This window comes from Mycetomoellerius zeteki, unplaced genomic scaffold (assembly GCF_001594055.1).
Source record: "Mycetomoellerius zeteki isolate Tzet28-1 unplaced genomic scaffold, Tzet1.0 scaffold269, whole genome shotgun sequence".
NCBI lineage: Eukaryota > Metazoa > Arthropoda > Insecta > Hymenoptera > Formicidae > Mycetomoellerius > Mycetomoellerius zeteki.
The window spans coordinates 60,324-82,237 of NW_017257248.1; the positions used below are offsets into that span (position 1 = coordinate 60,324).

The following is a 21,914-nucleotide window of genomic DNA, read 5'->3' on the forward strand; positions in this document are numbered from 1 at the left end:
GCGCTTAAATGTTAAACTAGCAGCGGCACTGTTTTCTTGGAAATGACACGTGATATACAATTGTTTTTGGTGGTACAAAATAGTACAAATTCAATCCTATTGATTTCTGATATCATTTTTATTTTTTCCTTTTTTTTTTAATTGGTCCTGCCAGCTTAATATTAAGCTAGCAGCGCCATGATTTTCTTCGAAATGGCACATGGTACAAAATTATTATTGATGGTACAATTTAGTACAAAATAGGTACTAAAAATTCCGATAGGTCCGATTTGATTCTGCTGATTTGGTCCTGCCAACTTTATAGAGGTTCATAAAAGACGAACGGAGTGACGTACAGCATTTTTTAAAAAAGCAAAAAAAGTTTTAAAAAATCGACGCAAATCGTGTTAACGTTTTGAACCACCCGCCGAGCCCGGACCTCAACCCGATTGAGCATGTCTGGGATATGCTTGAGCGTCGATTGCGACGACATTATCCATGAATACAAACATTAGAATTAATATAACAGAAGCATTTCGTCAAGTTTGGCATCAAATTCCGCAAGCAGCGATCCGGCGGTGCATAAACATGCAACAACGTTTAAGAGACGTAATTTATAATAAAGGCAGCAATACCTCATATTAAAATTTAATTTTTTCATTTTCACACACACGCGCGTGCACACACGCAGCATACATACACGCGCGCGCGCGCACACGTACACGCACAGCACACAAACACAAGAAGCGCAAATCCGACTGTGCAACCTCCACGTGGTACACTTCGGATAACGCTAATGCCAGCGGTGTGATCGCATATATGCTGCGATATAAGATTAAATTCAAATCAATAAATGTCGTCTTGTTCGTAACTACGAACATGAAGGACATTAGTTTTAAAATGTTGCAACTGTTTTGTATGAGTCTCGTTGAAATCAGTAGACCCTAAAGTGTAAAATTACGTTAATATCATAGGGTTTCTCTCTCTTTTTAATCAGAAAAGATCGAGTTGAATAGGAACAGGTAATTGTCTCAGTTTTCAACTTTACCTTTCACTTAAGTTTTTACATAAAACGCTTATCTGTGTCTAAAAATTGATAAAAGCATCTTAAAGAGAAAACTTTGAACTTTTTTTTACTTGTTTAAAAAATGCTGTACGTCACTCCGTTCGTCTTTTATGAGCAGTCAAAGTCAAAGGGATCATTTTTACTTCAATGTTGAATAACTCGGTAAAAAAAAATCGTACAGAGGTAAAAAAAAGTAAATTAAAGGTAAAGGATCACGCTTTCGAAAGCTGAATTGTATTTGTGCCTGACTTCTCATTCACGACATGAAACTGTGCAAAGTTTACAAAAAATTTTGAGATTTTACGGATCTTCCTTTATAATCATGTAGTTCCGTAAAAATCAGCCGAATCGTTATTTCGTTATACAGATCTGGAAAGTAGAGATTTTAAGCTATAAAATGCTTTTTTTAAAATCTCATTTTGACCATTTTTGTAGAAGTTACACTTCTTTGAAGTTTTTCGAAGGTGTGAGAGGTGATGCTTTAATTTATGCGCGTAGTGTATATAATTATAAGTAAAAAAAGTTCAAAATGCTCGTCAATGACTTCAGTAACTTAAAAAATCGAAAATTACCTTAGATTACCTCAAATTATCTGAGACTACTTTAAAAATCTAAAATTACCTACAGATTATTTGATATTACTCTTATAAAGAAACGACGCGAGGTCTTTTTCCTCGATTGCTCTGAATTTTTGCCAGTAGGTTGGGCATCGAAGAAAAATCGACATGTATTTTGCCGTTTGCTCAGTAGTTTAAAAGATATTAAGCTTTGAAACTGGTCAGACATTCTTAAAACTCTAGATTGCCGATTCAAATCTCAGATAGTGACTTCTTTTTACTTTTTTACATTTTTTAAAATTTTGACTAAATAAAAAATACGTTTTTCATGTCATTTTTAATTAGAAAAATACAAACAATTATATATATATAATTTTAAAAGCTTTTTTATCAAAAACAACTTATATATTAATTCTATTAATGTGTCACTTCATAAATGTTCCTAAATTTTTCTAAAATGTTTATAAATACTTTTAAACTTTCTAAATGCTTATTATGAAATATGCTAATATTAAAATAAAATTGTCACTGCTGACATTTGAACCGACGATCTAGAGTTTTAAGAGTGTAGTATGACCAATTTTATTAGATATTGAACTTAATTCCTGCCGCTCGCTACTAAAGAGTGCTGGCTCCAACACTGGCGAGTTTCGACGATGAAGTCATATGTCTTTTGTAGTTTAGACATCGCTGAAAGTGATTCAATCCTCACAGGTTAGATTTCTCGACGCCAAAGAGATTTTCCAATCGATTGAAAATGATCATCCGTAGCCAACAATCGACGCAAAGTCATTTTGTTGCATGATAACGCTCGACCGCATGTCGCGAAAAGCGTGAAGCAGACACTTCTAGAGCTTGAATGGAAAGTTCTCCCGCATCCAGCGTACTCTCCAGACTTGGCACCGTCGGATTACCATCTGTTCCGATCGATGCAACACGCACTTACGGACACACACTCCAGTTACAACGAAGTTCAAAAATGGGTGGATGAATGGATCGCCTCGAAAGAGACCGCGTTCTACCGTCGTTGGATTGCCCTGTTGCCAGAGAGATGGGAAAAAGTAGTAAAAAATGGAGGAAATTACTTTGATTAAGGTATTCATTCATCTTCCCTTCGAAACAAATCAATTTTGGAGACAAAAAAACGGCAGGAATTAAGTTCAACACCTAATACTAGAGGCGTGCAAAATGTCATAATTTCAAGCTCAAGCTCGGCTGAAAAACTAGAAGTTCGAACTCTGTCAGGCTAGAGCTTTTAGGCTCGAGCTTCTGTCTGAAGCTCGATACGGCTTAAGATGTTTTGAATCGAGACAGTCAATGTTTCTTGAAATCGATATTTGTAAACAATAGCATCGCATAAATATAAGATGTGTTCAAAAAGACGTTATTACTATTATTAGTGCTATTGACTGTGTGCTGTTTCGAGCCTGAACGGCTCGAATTCATATTGAGCCTCTCGAGCCTAATAAGCTCAATAAGCTGAACTCAGGCTTTTTTCTTCCCCACTTTTTCGATTTCATTTGTCCCCACTCCGCCTAGTAGAACATCAAGCCTGAGAAATATAGAACTATCGAGCTCAAGCCCGAGTTGAAGACGTTTTGCAGACCTCTAAATTTTACAGCTTAATATCTCTTAAACTACTTATTGAAGGTTTGAGCAAATGGCAAAATATGTGTCGATTTATTTTCGATGCCCAATTTACTGGCAAAAATTCAAAGCAATCAAGAAAAAACCTCGCGTCGTTCCCTTGTTAGATTACTTATGCGGGGTCTACAATAAAAGTCGTAGCGGTCGTAGAGCCTTAAGTCGTAGAAAATTAATCAATCACAGTCGAATATGAAAAGAATAATCGACTATGATTGATCAATTTTCTACGACTTAAGACCCTACAACCGCTACGACTTCTGTTGTAGACCCCGCATTAGGATTTCCTATTAGATTACCCAAGATTACCTGAGAACACTAAAGATTATTTAGATTTACCAAAAATTATCTCAGACCACACAAAGTTTCGTTTGGATTGCCGCTGAATTACCTAGCCCTTGTTCAAAAATTACCTCCGTGACCAACCTCCTGGGCGAATATTTATATGAATATCTTCTGTGTTGATTTATATAGTATTGATACTTTTATTACACGTCAAATGATTTATTTTTTCTGAGATTAATTCTTTCACTTAAAAAAGTAACTATGAGAATATTAATTTGAAGTTTGTTAGGAAATTGCACGTGTGCACGCACGCACGCTTAACTGTATACATCCATCCCAATAGAAACTGACTAATTAGAAAAAGATAATATACCTTGCTAACATACTCATAGGTTCTTTCTTGGTTAAAGTATTCCTAGTTGTGGTAAAATATTTTCCTCCGACATTCAGTGTAATCCACTCCGAATTCTTGCTTAGTTGATTATGGCTCAAAATCTTATTTGTATATATAAAATTTTCCCCATTTGAAACATGTAAAATGTCATCATCTCTGCAAAGGAAAATTGAAAGTTATACTTTATCAATCTAAAAAAATTTAACGCATTATTATGTATAAACAAAATATAAAAGTAAATAAGCTTTTTACCTAATGAGTTTAATATCATCAATTTCACCACCTTGTGATGTAAAAATTCTTTTTGCAGTTATTTCAAATTTTGCGCTAGCTGCCGTTAATAATTCATCTAATGAATGAGTCACTACAAATACCTACAATAAATATAATACACATCATAATAAATTACTGAAATTTAATATTTCAATCAAATAAGGTTGGCAAAAACCCAGTTTTTTCCAGAAAAACCTAAATTTTTGGAATTTTTGTGAGTTTTTGTGGTTTGTGAGTTTTTGTTCTAGGACTTTAGTACAGCCATCTATTGTTTTAAAAGCGTAGTATCTATTCGACAAAGACATAATCTCAAAAAGAGTCATCCAACGGATAATACTAGGATTTAGGACCAGCATTTTATTAATATCATTTATGTTAAGCAATCATTGCAACAGGTTTTCGATTAATTTATAGATAAAAAACTAGTTTAATTCTTAATGTATGTTGTAATAAACTAGTTTATTTTTAAAGATCCAATAAACGTTGTTCATGTTTTTTGATCTTTTTAACTACTAATTTTTGCATAACAATCTCGAGTTAGATATTTTACACATTTCAATTTATTTGCATGCAGGTCGTACAATGCGTTCTAATAACTTTCCATTTAAATTTCATCGTTATTATTTTGACTTTATTTACCAATACTAATCATGAGGTTTTGGACAACTTCCATATTACGTTCAAAAGTACCAGTTCTCGACCGATCATTGAAGTCAAGTGACGTTGAACATGATTAGTACTTGGATGGGTGACCGCTTGCGAATACCCGAGAGTGTGTCTTCTCCTTCATGATGAGACGATCTTTTCGGGGATCGTCGCTCCATAAAGGGGGTTAGATTTTCTCCACGTAAAAAAAAGGCTTTAACTTTGAAACATTGGATTGATATTAATTATAAACTTATAAGAGCTATATCACAGGTCCATTTTTTAAATTATGTATTTCTAATAATGTTTTTCCATCACATCTTTCTAATAATTTCTTTCACAATTTACAATTTAAACATTATAAGACGAATCAAAAATTTTTCCATCTAATTTATCAAACGTACCACAGTATGTTTGGAATGATTTGGTAAAACATTCGATTTCTTTTGAGAACTTTCGATAAAGACAGTCATATATATATATACAATTACACAGAAAATTAAAGTAGTTGATCGATAAATCTAACAAAAACAGGATTAATAAAATCAATCTTATCAAATATTGTAATATAAATAATTCTGATAATATCAGTTTTTCATTATCTCGATGTTAACGGACATTCCTCTAGATCTTGCAATTCAGAGCATTGAAAAATGATAGAATCAAATTGAGAGAAATACGAGCATTCCCATTGGTAATGTTATATCCACATTGGAGTTTATATTAAATTCGTATTTAAACGTATTTCACTTTTAACAAGATTTATAAACAAACGTTTGGCATATCAATGAGATCTCCGTTGTCTCCTATAATTGCGAACTTAGTGTTGCAAGATCAAGAAAAAAAAGCGTTAAATAATTTGAATTTAGAATTACCGTCTTATTATAGGTATATTGATGATATTATCATGGCAGCATCTTCTGACCAAATTCAGAATATTGTTAACATACTCTCTAAAAGTGAATCAGTGTATTATTACTAACATCAATGCTATACTACTTATAACTGTAACATCAGCAAATATCTACTGTTTTTCAGTAATAATACACTGATTCATTTTGAAAAGTTATGGTTTCTACAGATTGAATCTGCAGAAAATCATAAATCTCTAGTAAATCAGTGAATTATTACTGAAAAACAGTAAATATTCACTGATGACTCCAATGCTACACTTATAACTGATGTAATCAGTAATAATACATTAATTCAGTTTTAGAGAATATTTAATAACTTCCATAGTCATGCAGTTCACTTTGGAAATTGAATGTAATCGTAGTTTTTTAAACCTTTCGCTGAATATTAAAGATAACAAAATTTACGTAAATTGGTCCCATAAGAAGACATTCTTGAGCAGATATTTATCATTTTATTCAAATCATCCGCTATGCCAAAAAATTAGAGTTGTTGAGTTATGGGATTATTGAACTCAGACACAATTACAATCGAATATATATCTTTATTATTCAGACAAAGGAAAAAGGCGCGGACAGAGTAAGCAAAGAATACATATATATATATATATAACGGCGCGCTCAGCGAGGACGCGCTCAGCGAGGCAACTAAAAGGAGAGGCTAAAACCACGGAAAACAAGAAATATAGATAAGAAAAAGAAAACTCTATACATAAAACTAGAAATAATCATTTACTTGAAAGTTAAATTGTATATTCCAACAGGGGTTATTTATAATCTAGTTGATAGAGCAATTGGTTTGTCTCATCCTGTGTTCCAGAGTGAGAATATCGAATTTGTTATAAAAATGGTATTTAGAGAATGGCTACTCATTGGAATTAATTTTTAAAGAGATTAACATTAGACTAAACAAGCTCTTTAATAAAAAAAATGCAATCGACTACAAAGAATAAGAATACTGACGTAAATATAAGTACAAACACGCCTAAATGTAAGAAATGTTACATTGCTTTTATAAAAAAATTTAACAAATAAGGTCACTACTTGTTTAAATAAATCGTTGGTCACGATAGGTTACAAATGTTTAAACCAACTCAATAGGTTCATAAAAATACGAAAAGAAACTATTGAAATTAAATCTAAAAGTAATGTATAACAAAAGAATTCAGAAAGAACATGGGCAATAGAAATCAAGCGCGGAAGACGTTGCGCAAATAATACGACTATAAAGTGTAAAACTTCTTTATTTTACTAAACGCGCTTACATGTTTCGGCTCATTTTTTAGCCTTCTTCAGAGACAACATAAACTCACATACATATATAAAATATAACAAATATTAACTTGTCATGGTCAGCTCCCCCGTATCGAGAATATAAATGCCAGATTAAACCCACATAAGAATGAAATAAAGAAAAACGAAAAGAAATTTTTGAAATCTCGGAATAGAGAAAGTGAAAAATTAATATATCAGAAAATTTTGAAATTATAATTAATTATCCCGAAAGTTAGGAAGTTCACCATGATCACACGGCACCATATCGCAAACAATACTATTAGTAATTCAAAAACCGGTTTCTGATAAGTTGGCCAGTCAGTGTCAGACACAGTTAGTCTCTTTTTGATTTAGTTGGTCTTTATTGAGATAGCAATTAGAAAACTAACGTTAAAAAGTTAATCAAATTCAAGAAAAAGAATTTTGAAAATAATTTAAAATCAACATTAGAAAGACTACTTCCTGTGTACGAGCGACACTGACTGACTAAGCGCGACAACAATTCGACCTTTTATAGCTTGTCGATGATCGAGAGGTAGGCCTTGGGGAGCCCCTCCATATCCGTCTGCATGTTAAGTCCGTGCGTTTGTCTCCTGATGAATATCATTTCCGAAGTCAGTCTCTTCCGGTAGTGTGGTTCCTCGTCCAGTATTGCAACGTTGTCCCAATCGAACTCATGGCCCTCTTGCAACCGGTACTACGTTATGACGTTGCGGGTGGATGTGATCCATCGGATAAGGTTCTTGTGTTCCGTGACTCTTATTTTTAGCTGTCTACACGTCTGTCCCACGTAACTCGCGTCACAGTCCTTACAAGAAATCTTGTAAACTACATTCGACTTATTACTACGCGGTAAAGGATCCTTCTGTACCCTAATGAATTCTCGCAATTTGTTAATGCTATAAAACGACACCCTCATATGATCGCCCTTTAAGCTATTAAACCTCTCAGTAATGCCACGAACGAAAGGAATCGTGAACCACGAAGGTTGCACTACATCCACGCTATTCTCCCTAACCACATCTTTCCTATTACTAGCCATGATAACGTTCTTCAACCGGTTGCTAATGTTCTCAAATATAAAGTCTAATGGATAATCATTCCCTAACAATACTTCAATTATGAAAACAAAGTTACTAAAGTGAAATTTGGGATTCGAAAACAGAACTACTCTATCAACTAATCCCGCGACTGTGCCTATTTTTTGGGAAGCCTGATGCTGTGACCAGAAGTTCAAGTATCTACCTGAAAACGTCGGCTTGTGGTACCAGTCGAACTCTATCGTCTCATTATCTCTAATCACTGTAACAGCCAAAAAATTTAATCTATCACCCCCCACTTCCATAGTAAACTGAAGCCGTGGGTGCTGAGAATTAAAAATCTCAAGAATGGAACTAACCGAATAATCAGGAGCCGCCAAGATTATGTCATCAACATATCATATAACTATAATAAAAGGGCAACGGGAATCTAATCGAAGACAAAGCTCTACTCTCCAACTTTCGCATAACTAAATCCGCGATGACGGGAGACAACGGGGAGCCCATGGGCGTATCATAATTCTGCTTATAAGTAACACTATCAAAAACAAAGAAAGTAGAATCCAAAACAAAATGAACCGCTTTAATGAATTCCTTTTCCGATAAACAGCAATCTCTAGAGATAAAGCTCCAATGGTCTTTGATACAGTCCATCGCATAGTCGATGGGTACGTTAATGAAGAGGCTAACAACATCCAATGACATTAACTGGAATTCATTACTAAGCCGCCTACTATCAAGTTCCTTAACAAGTTTGAAACTATTTTCAATGACTATCCGCCTTAGGAATTGTTTTAATGATAATATTGTGAAGAAACACTGCCAACGAATACAAGGGACTATTTATCGAAGAAACTATTATACGAAAGGGACAATCCTGCTTATGTATCTTCGGAAGAGAAACCAACTAATAAGGCGCGTAAATTCGTTACTATCCTCTTCGTCGGATCCCTTCTAACAACCTCATACGTATTCTCGTCCTGAAGCATTTCATTTACCTTGGAAATATACACCTGTCTATCTAATGCTACCATCACACTACCCTTATCCGCACGAGTAAAGACAATCCTATCATTCACATCCCTTAAAAAGGTCCTAATGTCTTTCACTAGTTGCAACAACCTCCTATCTATCTCCGTACGATGTAAGGGACAAGAAGCTAAGTTATTCAAAACCAGAAGTGAGTGGTTTGAGATCGCGATCCGTTTATCAATAGATAATTTGTAAATATTACTTTCGATACATTTAATAAGGTCGACCGTTAACTCTAATCTATTGTTCGAAGGTAAGGCAAAGCTATTTCCCTATTTTCCAATTGTAAAAAGTTCTGTACGTTGGGAGGTATGGAAACAGTTAACAGATTCACGAACCAGCCATTCCTTGGTGAGGAAAACGATGGAGGAGGAATCAATGGGAGAAAAGGCTGAGGATCAATCTGTATCTCTCTAACTATCCCACCAGTAGAATTCTGTACCTTAGGGTACAACGACAACCTAACATTCCCATTCGCCACTCCGTCACTGCAATGGACAGCATCGCTAGTGGGCATCATCTTTTGATAATAACGAATATTCTATATATGTGAGTTTATTAGTTGTCTCTGAAGAAGCCTAAAAAATGAGCCGAAACATGTAAGCGCTTTAGTAAAATAAAGAAGTTTTACGCTACGATAGTCGTGTTATTTGAGCAACATTTCCCGCGCTTGACTCCTATTGCCCTTGTTCTTTCCTTGTTTTCTGATTTATAAGGAGTCTTAGTCAGGTTGATTTATTATACGTTATTAATCTTTGTTATCATAGCCTTAATAAATTGGAGAGCATCATCAAAGTCCACAAAGATAGACTCCCCTCAGGTTCCAATAAGAACGTTGTGTATAAGATACAATGTCGTGATTGTAATGCAATCTATGTTGAGCAAACGGGTCGTTTATTAAAAACGAGAATTGACGAACACAGAAATCACATTAATACGAAAACTTCCTGCCAATCAGTTATTACACAGCATAGGTTGAAGCACAGTATAAATTTGAATAGGAAAATGTTGAAAGAACGGTGGCAGTTTAGGGTCAATATTTGCCTGTGATGAAAACGTATAAAATCGGTCAATCTTTAAATTTGGACGTGCTAAACTCGAATATAAATAAAAATAAAAATATTCTTTCAAGGCGCGCTCACCAGATTAAATCAAACAACACTCTCAACAAGCCTTTATGAGCCAACACTAGATTTTAATGTGAAAATTAAAATTACATGGATATACAATACAGTACAGTACACAAGTATACGTTTCGACCTTTGGTTGAGGTCCTTTTCAATACATTAACACCCTCATTAATTGTCCCTATCTCAAATATAACATTATAGTCAAGTCCTATTGCATCCTGATCGTCAAAATGGTAAATTTGAAGATTGACAGAAATGCATGGTTATTCATTTGGTACATGTTTCACTGGACTGCTGAGTTCAGTGCCACACCAAGAAGAACTAAACAGCAGTCCAGTGAAACATGTACCAAATGAATAACCATGCATTTCTGTCAATCTTCAAATTTACCATTTTGACGACCAGGATGAAATAGGACTTGACTATAATGTTATATTTGAAATAGGGACAATTAATAAGGGTGTTAATGTATTGAAAAGGACCTCAACCAAAGATCGAAACGTACACTTGTGTACTGTACTATATTGTATATCCATGTAATTTTAATTTTCACATTAAAATCTAGTGTTGGCTCATAAAGGCGTAGGATTTCTCCTAGGGCTTAGGATCGACTGAGTCGTGTGCAACGGCGTTCACACGAAACCCTTCTCCATGTCAGTCCTCCAGGGCCTCGCTGGAGTATTTGCTACTACCACCAAGATCTGCACCGACGGCGGCTCCAGGCAGGCTCGCGCCCAGACCCTTCTGCGCACACCGCCGCGACCCTCCTACTCGTCAGGGCTTCGTGGCGGCGCGTACGCGACGCGCACGCGGCCGCCCCCCTTGCCGCTGACGGCAGAGTATAGGCTCGACGCTTCAGCGCCATCCATTTTCAGGGCTAGTTGCTTCGGCAGGTGAGTTGTTACACACTCCTTAGCGGATTCCGACTTCCATGGCTACCGTCCTGCTGTCTTAAGCAACCAACGCCTTTCATGGTGTCCCATGAGCGTCGAGTTGGGCGCCTTAACTCTCCATTGTTGAGAGTGTTGTTTGACTCGAATATAAAGTTTAAAATTCTCCAAAATCCGGGGAACTTTAAACTTTACTTTGCAGCAAAATATTGTATTTCCCAATAAACAAATAGTAACTGAACAAAAAACCTCTTTTTCTATCTGGAGATACGGATAGTGTCTCGGCGCTAAGCCAAAGCGCAGTGACACTGCCGTGCCTCCTTTATTAATCGAACCGGTGAGTCGCGGGGGATTGAGATTATCGGTTCTCGATAATTGAACTGATCAAGTTCTATATACGCTCAATCGACAGCTACCGCTCGGATTGTATAATAAGTGTTTTTATTTTTTTTCTACGTGCCCTACGAACTGAGATATTACGACGCAGAGTCCGGATCTGTAACTTTTCAGTTTCAGATTTCAGACGTCGTTATTATTATTATCGTCGTCGTTGACCATATTCCGCGCATTCCATTTGATGTCTTTTTGACATTTTTTATGCAAGGAGTGCTAGTGGTGTACATGATGATCAGCGAGCGCTACTATCTGTATATCACCAGCGCTATCTGTATACTATTATACATACGATTAATATACGGTAGTGTCTTGGTAGGTTTTTTTTTTAAACAACAGGTTGGTAAAGTCGGTCTGAGTGTCTCGGTAATAATAAAATAAAGTGGGTGTCTAGGTGTTCACCATCGAGGAAATGAGTGTCTAGGTGTTCACCGTCGATAAAATGAATGTCTAGATGTTCGCCATCGAGAAACTAAGTGTCTAGGTGTTCACCGTCGAGGAAGTGGGTGTCTAGGTGTTCGCCGTCGAGGAAATGAGTGTCTAGGTGTTCGCTGTCGAGGAAGTAGGTGTCTAAGTGTTCGCCGTCAAGAAAATGAGTGTCCAGATGTTTGCAGTCGAGGAAGTGGGCGTCTAGGTGTTCGCCGTCGAGGAATTAAGTGTCTAAGTCTATATGTTCGTTGACGAAGAAGTAAGTGTCTACGTGTTCGCTGTTGGGGTAATGAATGTCTAGGTGTTCGCTATCGAGGAAGTGAGTTTCTAAATGTTCACCATCGAGAAAATGGGGGTCTAGGTCTTCGCCGTCGAGAAACTAAATGTCTAGGTGCTGACCGTCGAGGAATTAAGTGTTTAGGGTATTCATTAAGTCACGAAACCACAGCAGCAGATCGCTTCTAATTGGTTACGGGATTATGCGATAAGAAATTGGTCAATCGTATGACAAAAATAATCGACTACGATTGGCCAATTTCTTATGGTTTATGAATTGCGACTCTATTGTGTAACAGGTCAACTGGGATTGGCCAATTTCTTATAGCACAACATACGACAACGTAATTATAGTTTTAAAATTCTCTGCGTTAGAAACAAATTTTCTACTGTTAAATATTAAAACCTTTGAATAGTTTATTATTAACAGTAGAAAATTTGTTTCTAACTGTCATATATTATAAATAATAAGTATAAATTACAGATGTTTCAGCATCATTATTGTGTCCTCTTTAGATGTAGGATTAACATATTCTAGTTATAGTAAGCGTTCCAATGAAATAAAGTAAAGTTGCTTACTATACTATATTTAGAATATGTTTTAGAATATGTTATTTCTATATTTAATTAAAGAGGACACAATAATGACGTCGAAACGTCTGTAATTTATACTTATGATTTATAATATACGATAGTTATTTCACAAAACACATCTTGTGTTGGCTCACATTGGCAATTTTTCTTTAACTTATTTATGTTATAATTTTTGTAAATATCATGGTGAACATTATTTCTGTTGTTTGTTTTAATATGAATTAGGGAATGTGAAATAAATACAATATATTGTAATTATATTTCTATATTTTTTCTTATTTCACAAGATATTGTGTCATATACAGAGTGTAGAAAAAGTCCCGGACCCCTTAAATATCTTGAAAAGTAATCATTTTTGAGAAAAATGTTTTATACAAAAGTTGTAGGGTTGAAAATGATCTATTGACTGACCTTATCAATTTGACCTTGGATGGCGTCACCAAGGTCAAGTCAAGGTCAAATCGATTTTTTTCAACGAAACACCCTATTTTTTATTTTAGAATCTAATAGCTGAGGTCGGGAGTTTTCCAAAACACTATAATAAAGCATCTTTTTAATCAGTACTTTGCAAGTTATGAGAGTTGAGAGTTACGGAACCGCCGGCATTAGCATTATCTAAGGTATTACGTAGAGATTGCCCGACTGGATTTATGAGTCATGTATGTGCCAGCGAATGTCTGTATTTCTATCTCCTCCTAACTCCTACCCTTTCCTTCTCCTCCCCCCTTCCCTCTTACTCCTTTCCATCCCCTCTCCCTCCTTCCCACCCTTTCAACAACGCTAAAGACTATATAAACTAGAGATCCCTCCTGTCAAGTTTACTCTTTCTGTGACCTGCGATTGAGAATACTTTTTCGTGATACTCCATTCTGAGATTGCTTATCGCCACACACCTTTGTTTATAAAATATTTATTTAAAATTCTTTATGATACTTACTGAACAGGAGCGTATATCCCTTTTAACAATGCGAGGATGGAGTGATCATAGGAGGTCTTACGCGAGCGACAAGATTTTCAATTAATCTTTTAGAAATAAAGACAATAGTATATCTAAATCAACTGTCATTCGTTTGAGCATTTGTTATTCCTTTAACCCAACTCGCCTTACCTATTAGTTTTTAGTTACTTTCTCGGCTAGACCCCACCGGGATCTGGAACTTCGTCAAGTTATATCTCTGAATAGAAAACATATTTTTAACTTATCACATGCAAAATTGATATCTCTAGAGTAAGACAAGAACAAATAAACAAAAAATATTTTATTCTTAAATTACATCATAAAAAGTTAAAGTCTGAATTGCAATATGAAAAATCGCATTAGATATGTCATATCTCAGTATGGCGAGCTAGGGTTAAAAGAATATTCCATATTATAGCAAATACTCAAATTGGCGTCCCTCCGCAGTCTGACAATATGCTAGACGATTATAAAAACTTAAGACTGCATTTCTACAGAATTCGCGAGGCATGATTCTAAATTCATTTATTATTCGTTGATGTAGATCATTAAGATTTCGAGGTTTAGTATTATAAATTTTTCCCTTTAAATATCCCCACAAAAATAGTCGAGTGGATTTAGATCAGGTGATCGTGCTGGCCATTCAATATAACCCCTTCTTCCTATCCACCTATTCGGAAAAACTTCGTTCAGATATTGGCGTACTCGTAAACCGTAGTAAGATGGCGCTCCATCTTGCTGAAACCAAATGTCATTGAAGTTTTGACGAGCGATGTTTCGGATTGTCGAAACTATTTCATCTTGAAGCATGACTAAGTAATTGTCAGCGTTTAAATTACTTTCAATAAAGACAGGTCCAATAATGGCTTCATTTAAAATTCCAGCCCATACGTTAACTTTTTGCTAATTCTGAGTATGTGCCTCGTACATTCAATGAGGACTTTCATCGCTCCAATATCTGTAATTATGTATTTATATTCCTGGTTAGCTCAAAAGTAGCTTCATCTGAAAAAATAATGTTGACTACAAATAAACATTTCTATCGATATTTAACATCATACTTTCGCAAAATTCAATGCGACGATCAAAATCATCTTCACATAGTTCCTGCATCAGATCGATCTTATATGGATGAAATTTCTCCTTTTTTAGAATTTTATGAACTGACATAGGATCGATGTCGTGTTGTTGTGCAACTTTGCGAATTGAATTACGCGGATTTTCGATAAAAGACTGTAGACCATTCAATCTTTTATCAGGATTTGTCGCTATTGCTGGTCTACCTTGTCTATTACGATCTTTTACAAAACCCATTTCTTCAAAACGTTGTACAGTACGAATAACAGTCGATTTAGAGATACCATTGTCCTCATTCCTAAAAGTTTAATTGAAAAGTTCTGTCACATGTGCGTAAGACCTCCTACGATCATCCCATCCTCGCATCATTAAAAGGGATATACGCTCCTGTTCAGTAAGCATTATTTTCAGTAAGTATTTTAAATAAATACTTTATAAACAAAGATAACTATGTGGCGATAAGCAATCTCAGAACGGAGTGTCACGAAAAAGTATACCTTCTCAATCGCAGGTCACAGAAAGAGTGAACTTGACAGGAGAGATCTCTAGCTTATGTAGTCTCCAGCTTTGTTGAAAGGGTGGGAAGGAGGGAGAGGGGATAGAAAGGAGTAGAAGGGAAGGGGGGGGGTGAAAGAGAAGAAAAGGGTAGGAGGGAGGAGGAAATAGAGATACAGACATTCGCGGGCACATACATGACCCATAAATCCAGTCGGGCAATCTCTACGTAATACCTTAGATAATGCTAATGCCGACGGTTCCGTAACTCTCAACTCTCATAACTTGAAAAGTACTGATTAAAAAGAGGCTTCATTATAGTGTTTTGGAAAGCTCCCGACCTCAGCTATTAGATTCTAAAATAAAAAATAAGGTGTTTCGTTTAAAAAAATCGATTTGACCTTGACTTGACTTTGGTAGCGCCATCCAAGGTCAAATTAATACCGTCAGTCAATAGATCATTTTCAACTCTACAACTTTTATAGAAAATATTTTTCTCAAAAATGATTACTGTTCAAGATATTTAAGGAGTCTGGGACTTTATATACAAGTACAAAATACTAATTCTATTCAGATTATCTTAAGGACCATGTACAATGGCAGTAAGCAGTAGTGGTAAGGCTGTAATAAGATATGTTGGGAACAAGCTAATTTTCCGATATAATAGGACACAAAAGGTTTGTTCGCGTCGTAAGCTCCAACATGTTCCTATCATAGCTCCTACTCACTCTATCAAGTAAGTTGGAGTGAGTAAGAGCTATGGTAAGAGCATATTGAAACATGTTGGAGCACGCGACGCGAACAAACCTAATAGAGTAAGTCCGTAATAAGCAATAAGAGCGTAGAATGTAGGAAATGGATTTCAACCATTCACTTACGGATTTACTTTACGCCCTATTATATACTGGAAAACCAGCTTACTCTCGAATCTTAAATGAAGCTTAATCTGAGGTTTCACCCAATGGGCTTCATCTATGACATCGGCTGCGTTCAGCAGAGAAAAGTAATCAGTTAGCATTTAGTGATTCTTTAATATAATTGGTTCCTATATTTAGATCTAGCAAAAAATTAAAGTCAAAAACTAATATTAAAGAATCACTAAGCGCTAACTGATCAGTTCTCTCTGCTGAGCGCAGCTATCATCAAAAATGAAGCTCATTGGCTAAAACGTTAGGTTAGGTTAAAGCCCGGATACTGAGAGACTACCTCAAAGTATGACGTTGTTCCCCTATATATACCGATTATTGCGAAGAATATTACTAAGGCCTCGGTGGTCTAATGGCTCAGGACGCTCGTACGGAATACAAGAGATCCGGGTTCGACTCCAGGCCGAGGTAATATTTTTCGCAATAAGTTTAATTATAGTTTATCAGCATATTAATATCTTTGAAATATGATGCCTGATTGAGCATCGAAATTATTAGAATTTTAATTTAATTCACGAAATTACTACAGTGGTTTAATTGTGTTTAGTCCGGAAATATTTCGGTATACAGTTCGTTAGAATACAATTGTGGTATATATGTCAAGTACCTATATATCATATTTAGTGATTCAAGATTGATTTATTTAAAGCATTTTAAGATCTAGCTTCGACCGTATAGGGCTCTTATTTATCGGTTGTCTCTCACATACGCGATCTAAAAATGATATTATTCTTTGTCCTCATTGGTCAAATTTCAATCTTTAATCTTCAATCTCAATCTTCAATGCGTAGTCTGATTCCAGCCTAACTACAAGTTAACTAAATATAATGAAAAACCGGGCCTTAGATCTTACATCTATAAATTGATTAAAATTGACTGTATTCTCCTTATAAGAATATAAAAATGAATTAAATGTTCTACAAAATTAGGAAGAGATAATGAATTGATAACGCTGATATTCTTATAAGGAGAAAGTAGTACTATCTTCTTATTCCAACCTCCCCTAAAGAAAAAGTAATAGTAATTTTAATTTTTTTTCTTCAAATGTAATTTCATTGAATACAGATGACCATCGTCGTATTACTATTATTATAAGACGATGGGGGTGATGTATTTAAATACTCATTGAAAAAAACTATGTAGTAAAACCTAAATCAAGTGAAAAATTAAAACCCAGATGCTACAATCTTAACTAATCAAGTTAAATTCTATGGCCGTGGAACTGACTAATTGCTGTTTAGTAGAATTGACCACTTATGGTTGACAGTTAATCATCGATTCGTCTTATTCGAGTTGGTGAAACCAGTCCTTTGTATATAATACAAATTAATACAATTAAAAAATAAAACACAAATGTCTCTTGTTATTATACAAACTTACCTTTTTAAAAAAAAGTAACAAAAGTGCTAAGAGTACATGCTTTTCGTAAAAAATCATCATTTGGGCAGGTTTCACCAACAACAATTACTTAATTGGCCGTGGAACTGACTAATCGTGTTTGCTGTTTAGTAGAATTGACCACTTATGACAATTAATCACTGATTCGGCTTAATCGAGTTGGTGAAACCGGTCCTTTGTATATAATATGGTACTATCTTTACTAAGGGATATGTAACATATGTTTTAAAAGTAAAGCAAAAGTGATATATTATTTTTACTAACAATAATAAGTGATACGTTATGTATTTTTTTGTATTTTTATTAAAGGTTTTTTATTTCAATTTCGCAAAAAAAGTAATAGTACTTCAATTTCAAAAATTACTACATAAAAATAAAAAACATGGTATCAGCAACTAACCTCAAGTTAAAGAAAGATTAATATGAACAACTGGTGGCAAGTTATTAAATTTTATTACTCTCTCATTTCAACCTACCAAAATTTTATACTCTCTTATTCCAATCTACCAAAAAAAAAAAATAATAGTAACATTCATTTTTCATCAAAAATATTTTTATTGAAAATTTAAGTTTTTTATTTTAATCCAAGTAATATAAATACCTTCAATTTCCCTTCAAAAATTATTATATTAAAATTATTATGTTCCTATCCTATTTTGACCAAGTATCACAAATTTTTTAATTAACTCTAATGAGATGTATATGATTCATATGTTGTATGATTAGAATGATCCATATAAAAGATCTGATATCAACAATTATGACGCCAAGTTAAATTCTGTTAATTTAATTAAATTCATCAAGATTTTATGTATTATTCGTAAAAAAGATTTGATATCAATAATTGGCGCCAAGTTAAATTCCATGTAATTCCGATAGCAAATTAAATAAATAATGTTAACTTTAATGATATGTATCATTCCTATAAAAAATTTGATATCAAGAACCGGCGCCAAGATAAATCTCATTCTTTATATCATGCCAAATTAAATAAATAATGAATATTAATCTAATGATATGTATTATTTGTGCAAACGATTTGATATCAAGAACTGTGTGACGCCAAGTTAAATTCTACTATCAAAATAAAAAGTAAAACCCAAGTGATACTATCTTGATTTATTATTTGCTTAATTCAAATGTTACTACCTTTAATTTTTATACAATGAATACCTAAGTATATACGTATATCTTATTTAAGAATCTTCCTATTCCAATCCAAATGGTTTAAATTCCTCTTAAATAAAACTATTACATCACAATTCATTCAAAGACATTTTCTCTTCCAACTAAAGTAGTGGTTATTTAATCACAATTCATTCAAAGACATTTTCTCTTCAACTAAAGTAGTGGTTATTTAATTCTCCTTCAAAACATTATACAAAACATTATCACAAAATTGCGTTACTTTGCTCAATTTAAGTGTTACCACAAAATAAAGAATTAACCATATAAAATGAAAAAATTTAATTTAAATAGAAAAATTTGTCATGTAATTGTCAAACAAACATTACATCTCGTTATTGTTAAAATGATCATTTATAAAAACATTATTTCGTTATTTAATTTAAAAATAAGAATAAAATACTTAAGAAAAATAACATAAATCAGAAGCATATTAATAAGAAAAGTTAGAATCATATTAAAAAGTATGAATATTTAGAAAAATAATAAAAATAAAAAGCATTCTCAATGAGAGTTAAAGTATCTATCGTGTGTATATATGCGATTAAGTTATGGAGTCGTGTAAATTATGGACGTTATGAATGCTATTAAGTTTAAGTCTAAAAAAAATTAATTTAGATTTGTAAGACATGCGTTTTGTGTGTGTGTGTGAAAGAGAATTTATTAATACTTTTATTATTACTTTTAAATTATAATTACCTTTTATTATTTATTTTTATTAATTACCATTCCAATTTTAAATAGTTTTTATAGTTCTTCTTACTCGATCTAGCAGCGCCAAGTGGTTTTACATGAAAAATTTTTCTATTTAAATTAATTTTTTTCATTTTATACGGTTAATTCTTAAATTAAATTTTTGTGGTAACACTTAAATTGAGCAAGGTAACGCAATTTTGTGATAATATTTTGTATAATGTTTTGAAGGAGAATTAAATAACCACTACTTTAGTTGGAAGAGAAAATGTCTTTGAATGAATTGTGATGTAATAATTTCATTTAAGAGGAATTTAAACCATTTGGATTGGAATAGGAAGATTCTTCAATAAGATATACGTATATGTATACTTAGGTTTCATTATATAAAAATTAAAGATAGTACCATTTGGATTAAATAAATAATATAATAAATAAAGATAGTATCACTTGGGTTTTACTTTTTATTTTAATAGTAGAATTTAACTTGGCGTCACAGTTGATATCAAATCGTTTGCACAAATAATACATATCGTTAGATTAATATTCATTATTTATTTAATTTGGCATGATATAAAGAATGGGATGTAACTTGGCGCCGGTTCTTGATATCAAATCTTTTAGGAATGATATGTATATCATTAAAGTTAATATTATTTATTTAATTTGCTATCCGAATTACATGGAATTTAACTTGGCACCAATAGTCGATATCAAATTTTTTTTACGAATAATACATAAAATTTTTATAAATTTAATTAAATTAACAGAATTTATAACTTGGCGCCACAATTGTTGATATCAAATCTTTTATATGAATCATTCTAATCATACAATATATGAATCGGGGGGGAAGTCAGATCTTGAAATTGGAAACAGACATGGCCAACTAAAAACGGGGATAAAATGTATGCGCGCGCATCCACCTCTCAACTGGTTGCATTACTCGACTAGGACGAACGCGTCTTAGCTCGGGTGCTCGTTCTCGTTATATTTTTGAAAAGTGTTGTCGACTTTAGACTGTGCCTCGTTACTACACAAAATCCGTTAAGCGGTCCTGCGATTTTGGATGTCCGTCCATCCTGATGCGCGTATTAGTGGCGTGACGACGTGTTCGCAGGCGCCCGGTGTTCGGGCGGTTCTCGCCAGTTTTGTAGTCGGGTGCCATTCATTGAAGAAGAAGAAGATATAACCACCGTAACTTCTGTGCCTTGCTGTGTCTCTTGCTGAGACTGTAGTTGTGATCAAATCGTACATTATTGGGATCTTATTAGGTAACGTTTCTACCAGGTATGTAAATATGAACCGAAATTTACCAATAGATGGACATAGCTGTCAATGTAGTTGCCGTCAGACCGCGTCATTGACGCCATTTCCTTGTTCTGACATCTGACAAAGATTTTCAACTCACAACAATACAAGTTTCATACAATAGTATAGTTTGTAATAGCGTTGAACATGTCAAATTTTGTGCCTGGAAACTACGATTTGCGGACAGCATTGATTTTCTGTTACCATTTGAAGAAAACTGCTGCAGAATTGGATCGAATGCTTGTCGAAGCTTACGGTGAGCATGCTCTTGGTAAATCACAGTGCTTTGAGTGGTTTAAAAAATTCAAAATTGGCGATTTTGACGTGAGAAACGAAGAACATGGAAAACCACCGAAAAAGTTTGAAGACAGCGAATTGCAAGCAACTCAACAACAACTCGCGGATCAATTGAATGTGACACGAGAAGCCGTCTCCATACGTTTGAAATCCATGGGAAAGATCCAGAAGATGGGAAAATGAATTCCACGTGAACTGAATGAAAGACAGCAGAAAAACCGAAAAACCATTTGCGAAATGCTGCTCGCCAGGTACAAAAGAAAGTCATTTCTCCATCGAATTGTGACTGGCGATGAAAAGTGGATATATTTTGAGAATCCTAAGCATAAAAGATCATGGGTAACTCTAGGTGAACCATCGACATCGACTACAAGGCCAAATCGCTATGGACAGAAGACAATGCTCTGTGTTTGGTGGGATCAGAAAGGTGTGATCTATTATGAGCTGCTAAAACCTGACGAAACCGTTAATACTGAACGCTACCGACAACAAATGATCAATTTGAATCAAGCTTTGCGTGAAAAACGACCGGAATATCAAAAAAGGCAACACAAAGTGATTTTGCTTCATGATAATACACCATCACACACAGCAAAACTGGTCAAGAAAACGATTGAGGCGTTTGGTAGGGAAATATTGTACTTTCGCATGCGGCTTACTCACCAGACTTGGCTCCGTCTGATTACTACTTATTTGCATCGATGGGACACGCACTTGCTCAGCAGCGCTTCACTTCTTACGAAGATGTACGAAAATGGCTA

At 34.4% G+C, this 21,914-nt stretch overlaps 1 protein-coding gene across 2 annotated transcripts in view; it reads right to left on the bottom strand.

Moving 5' to 3' along the window:
• The window catches only part of LOC108724064 (BTB/POZ domain-containing protein KCTD9), an 81,092-nt gene that overhangs the window by 31,728 nt on the left and 27,450 nt on the right, over positions 1-21,914 (bottom strand). The window contains exons 2-3 of one of the 2 annotated variants that reach the window (XM_018450221.1): positions 4,178-4,299; positions 3,905-4,081 (exon numbers count right to left, since the gene is read on the bottom strand). In XM_018450221.1, the coding sequence (XP_018305723.1) occupies positions 3,905-4,081; positions 4,178-4,299 (299 nt within the window). The remainder of the gene's footprint in view (positions 1-3,904; positions 4,082-4,177; positions 4,300-21,914) is intronic. The other variant, XM_018450222.1, reaches the window with a different exon arrangement.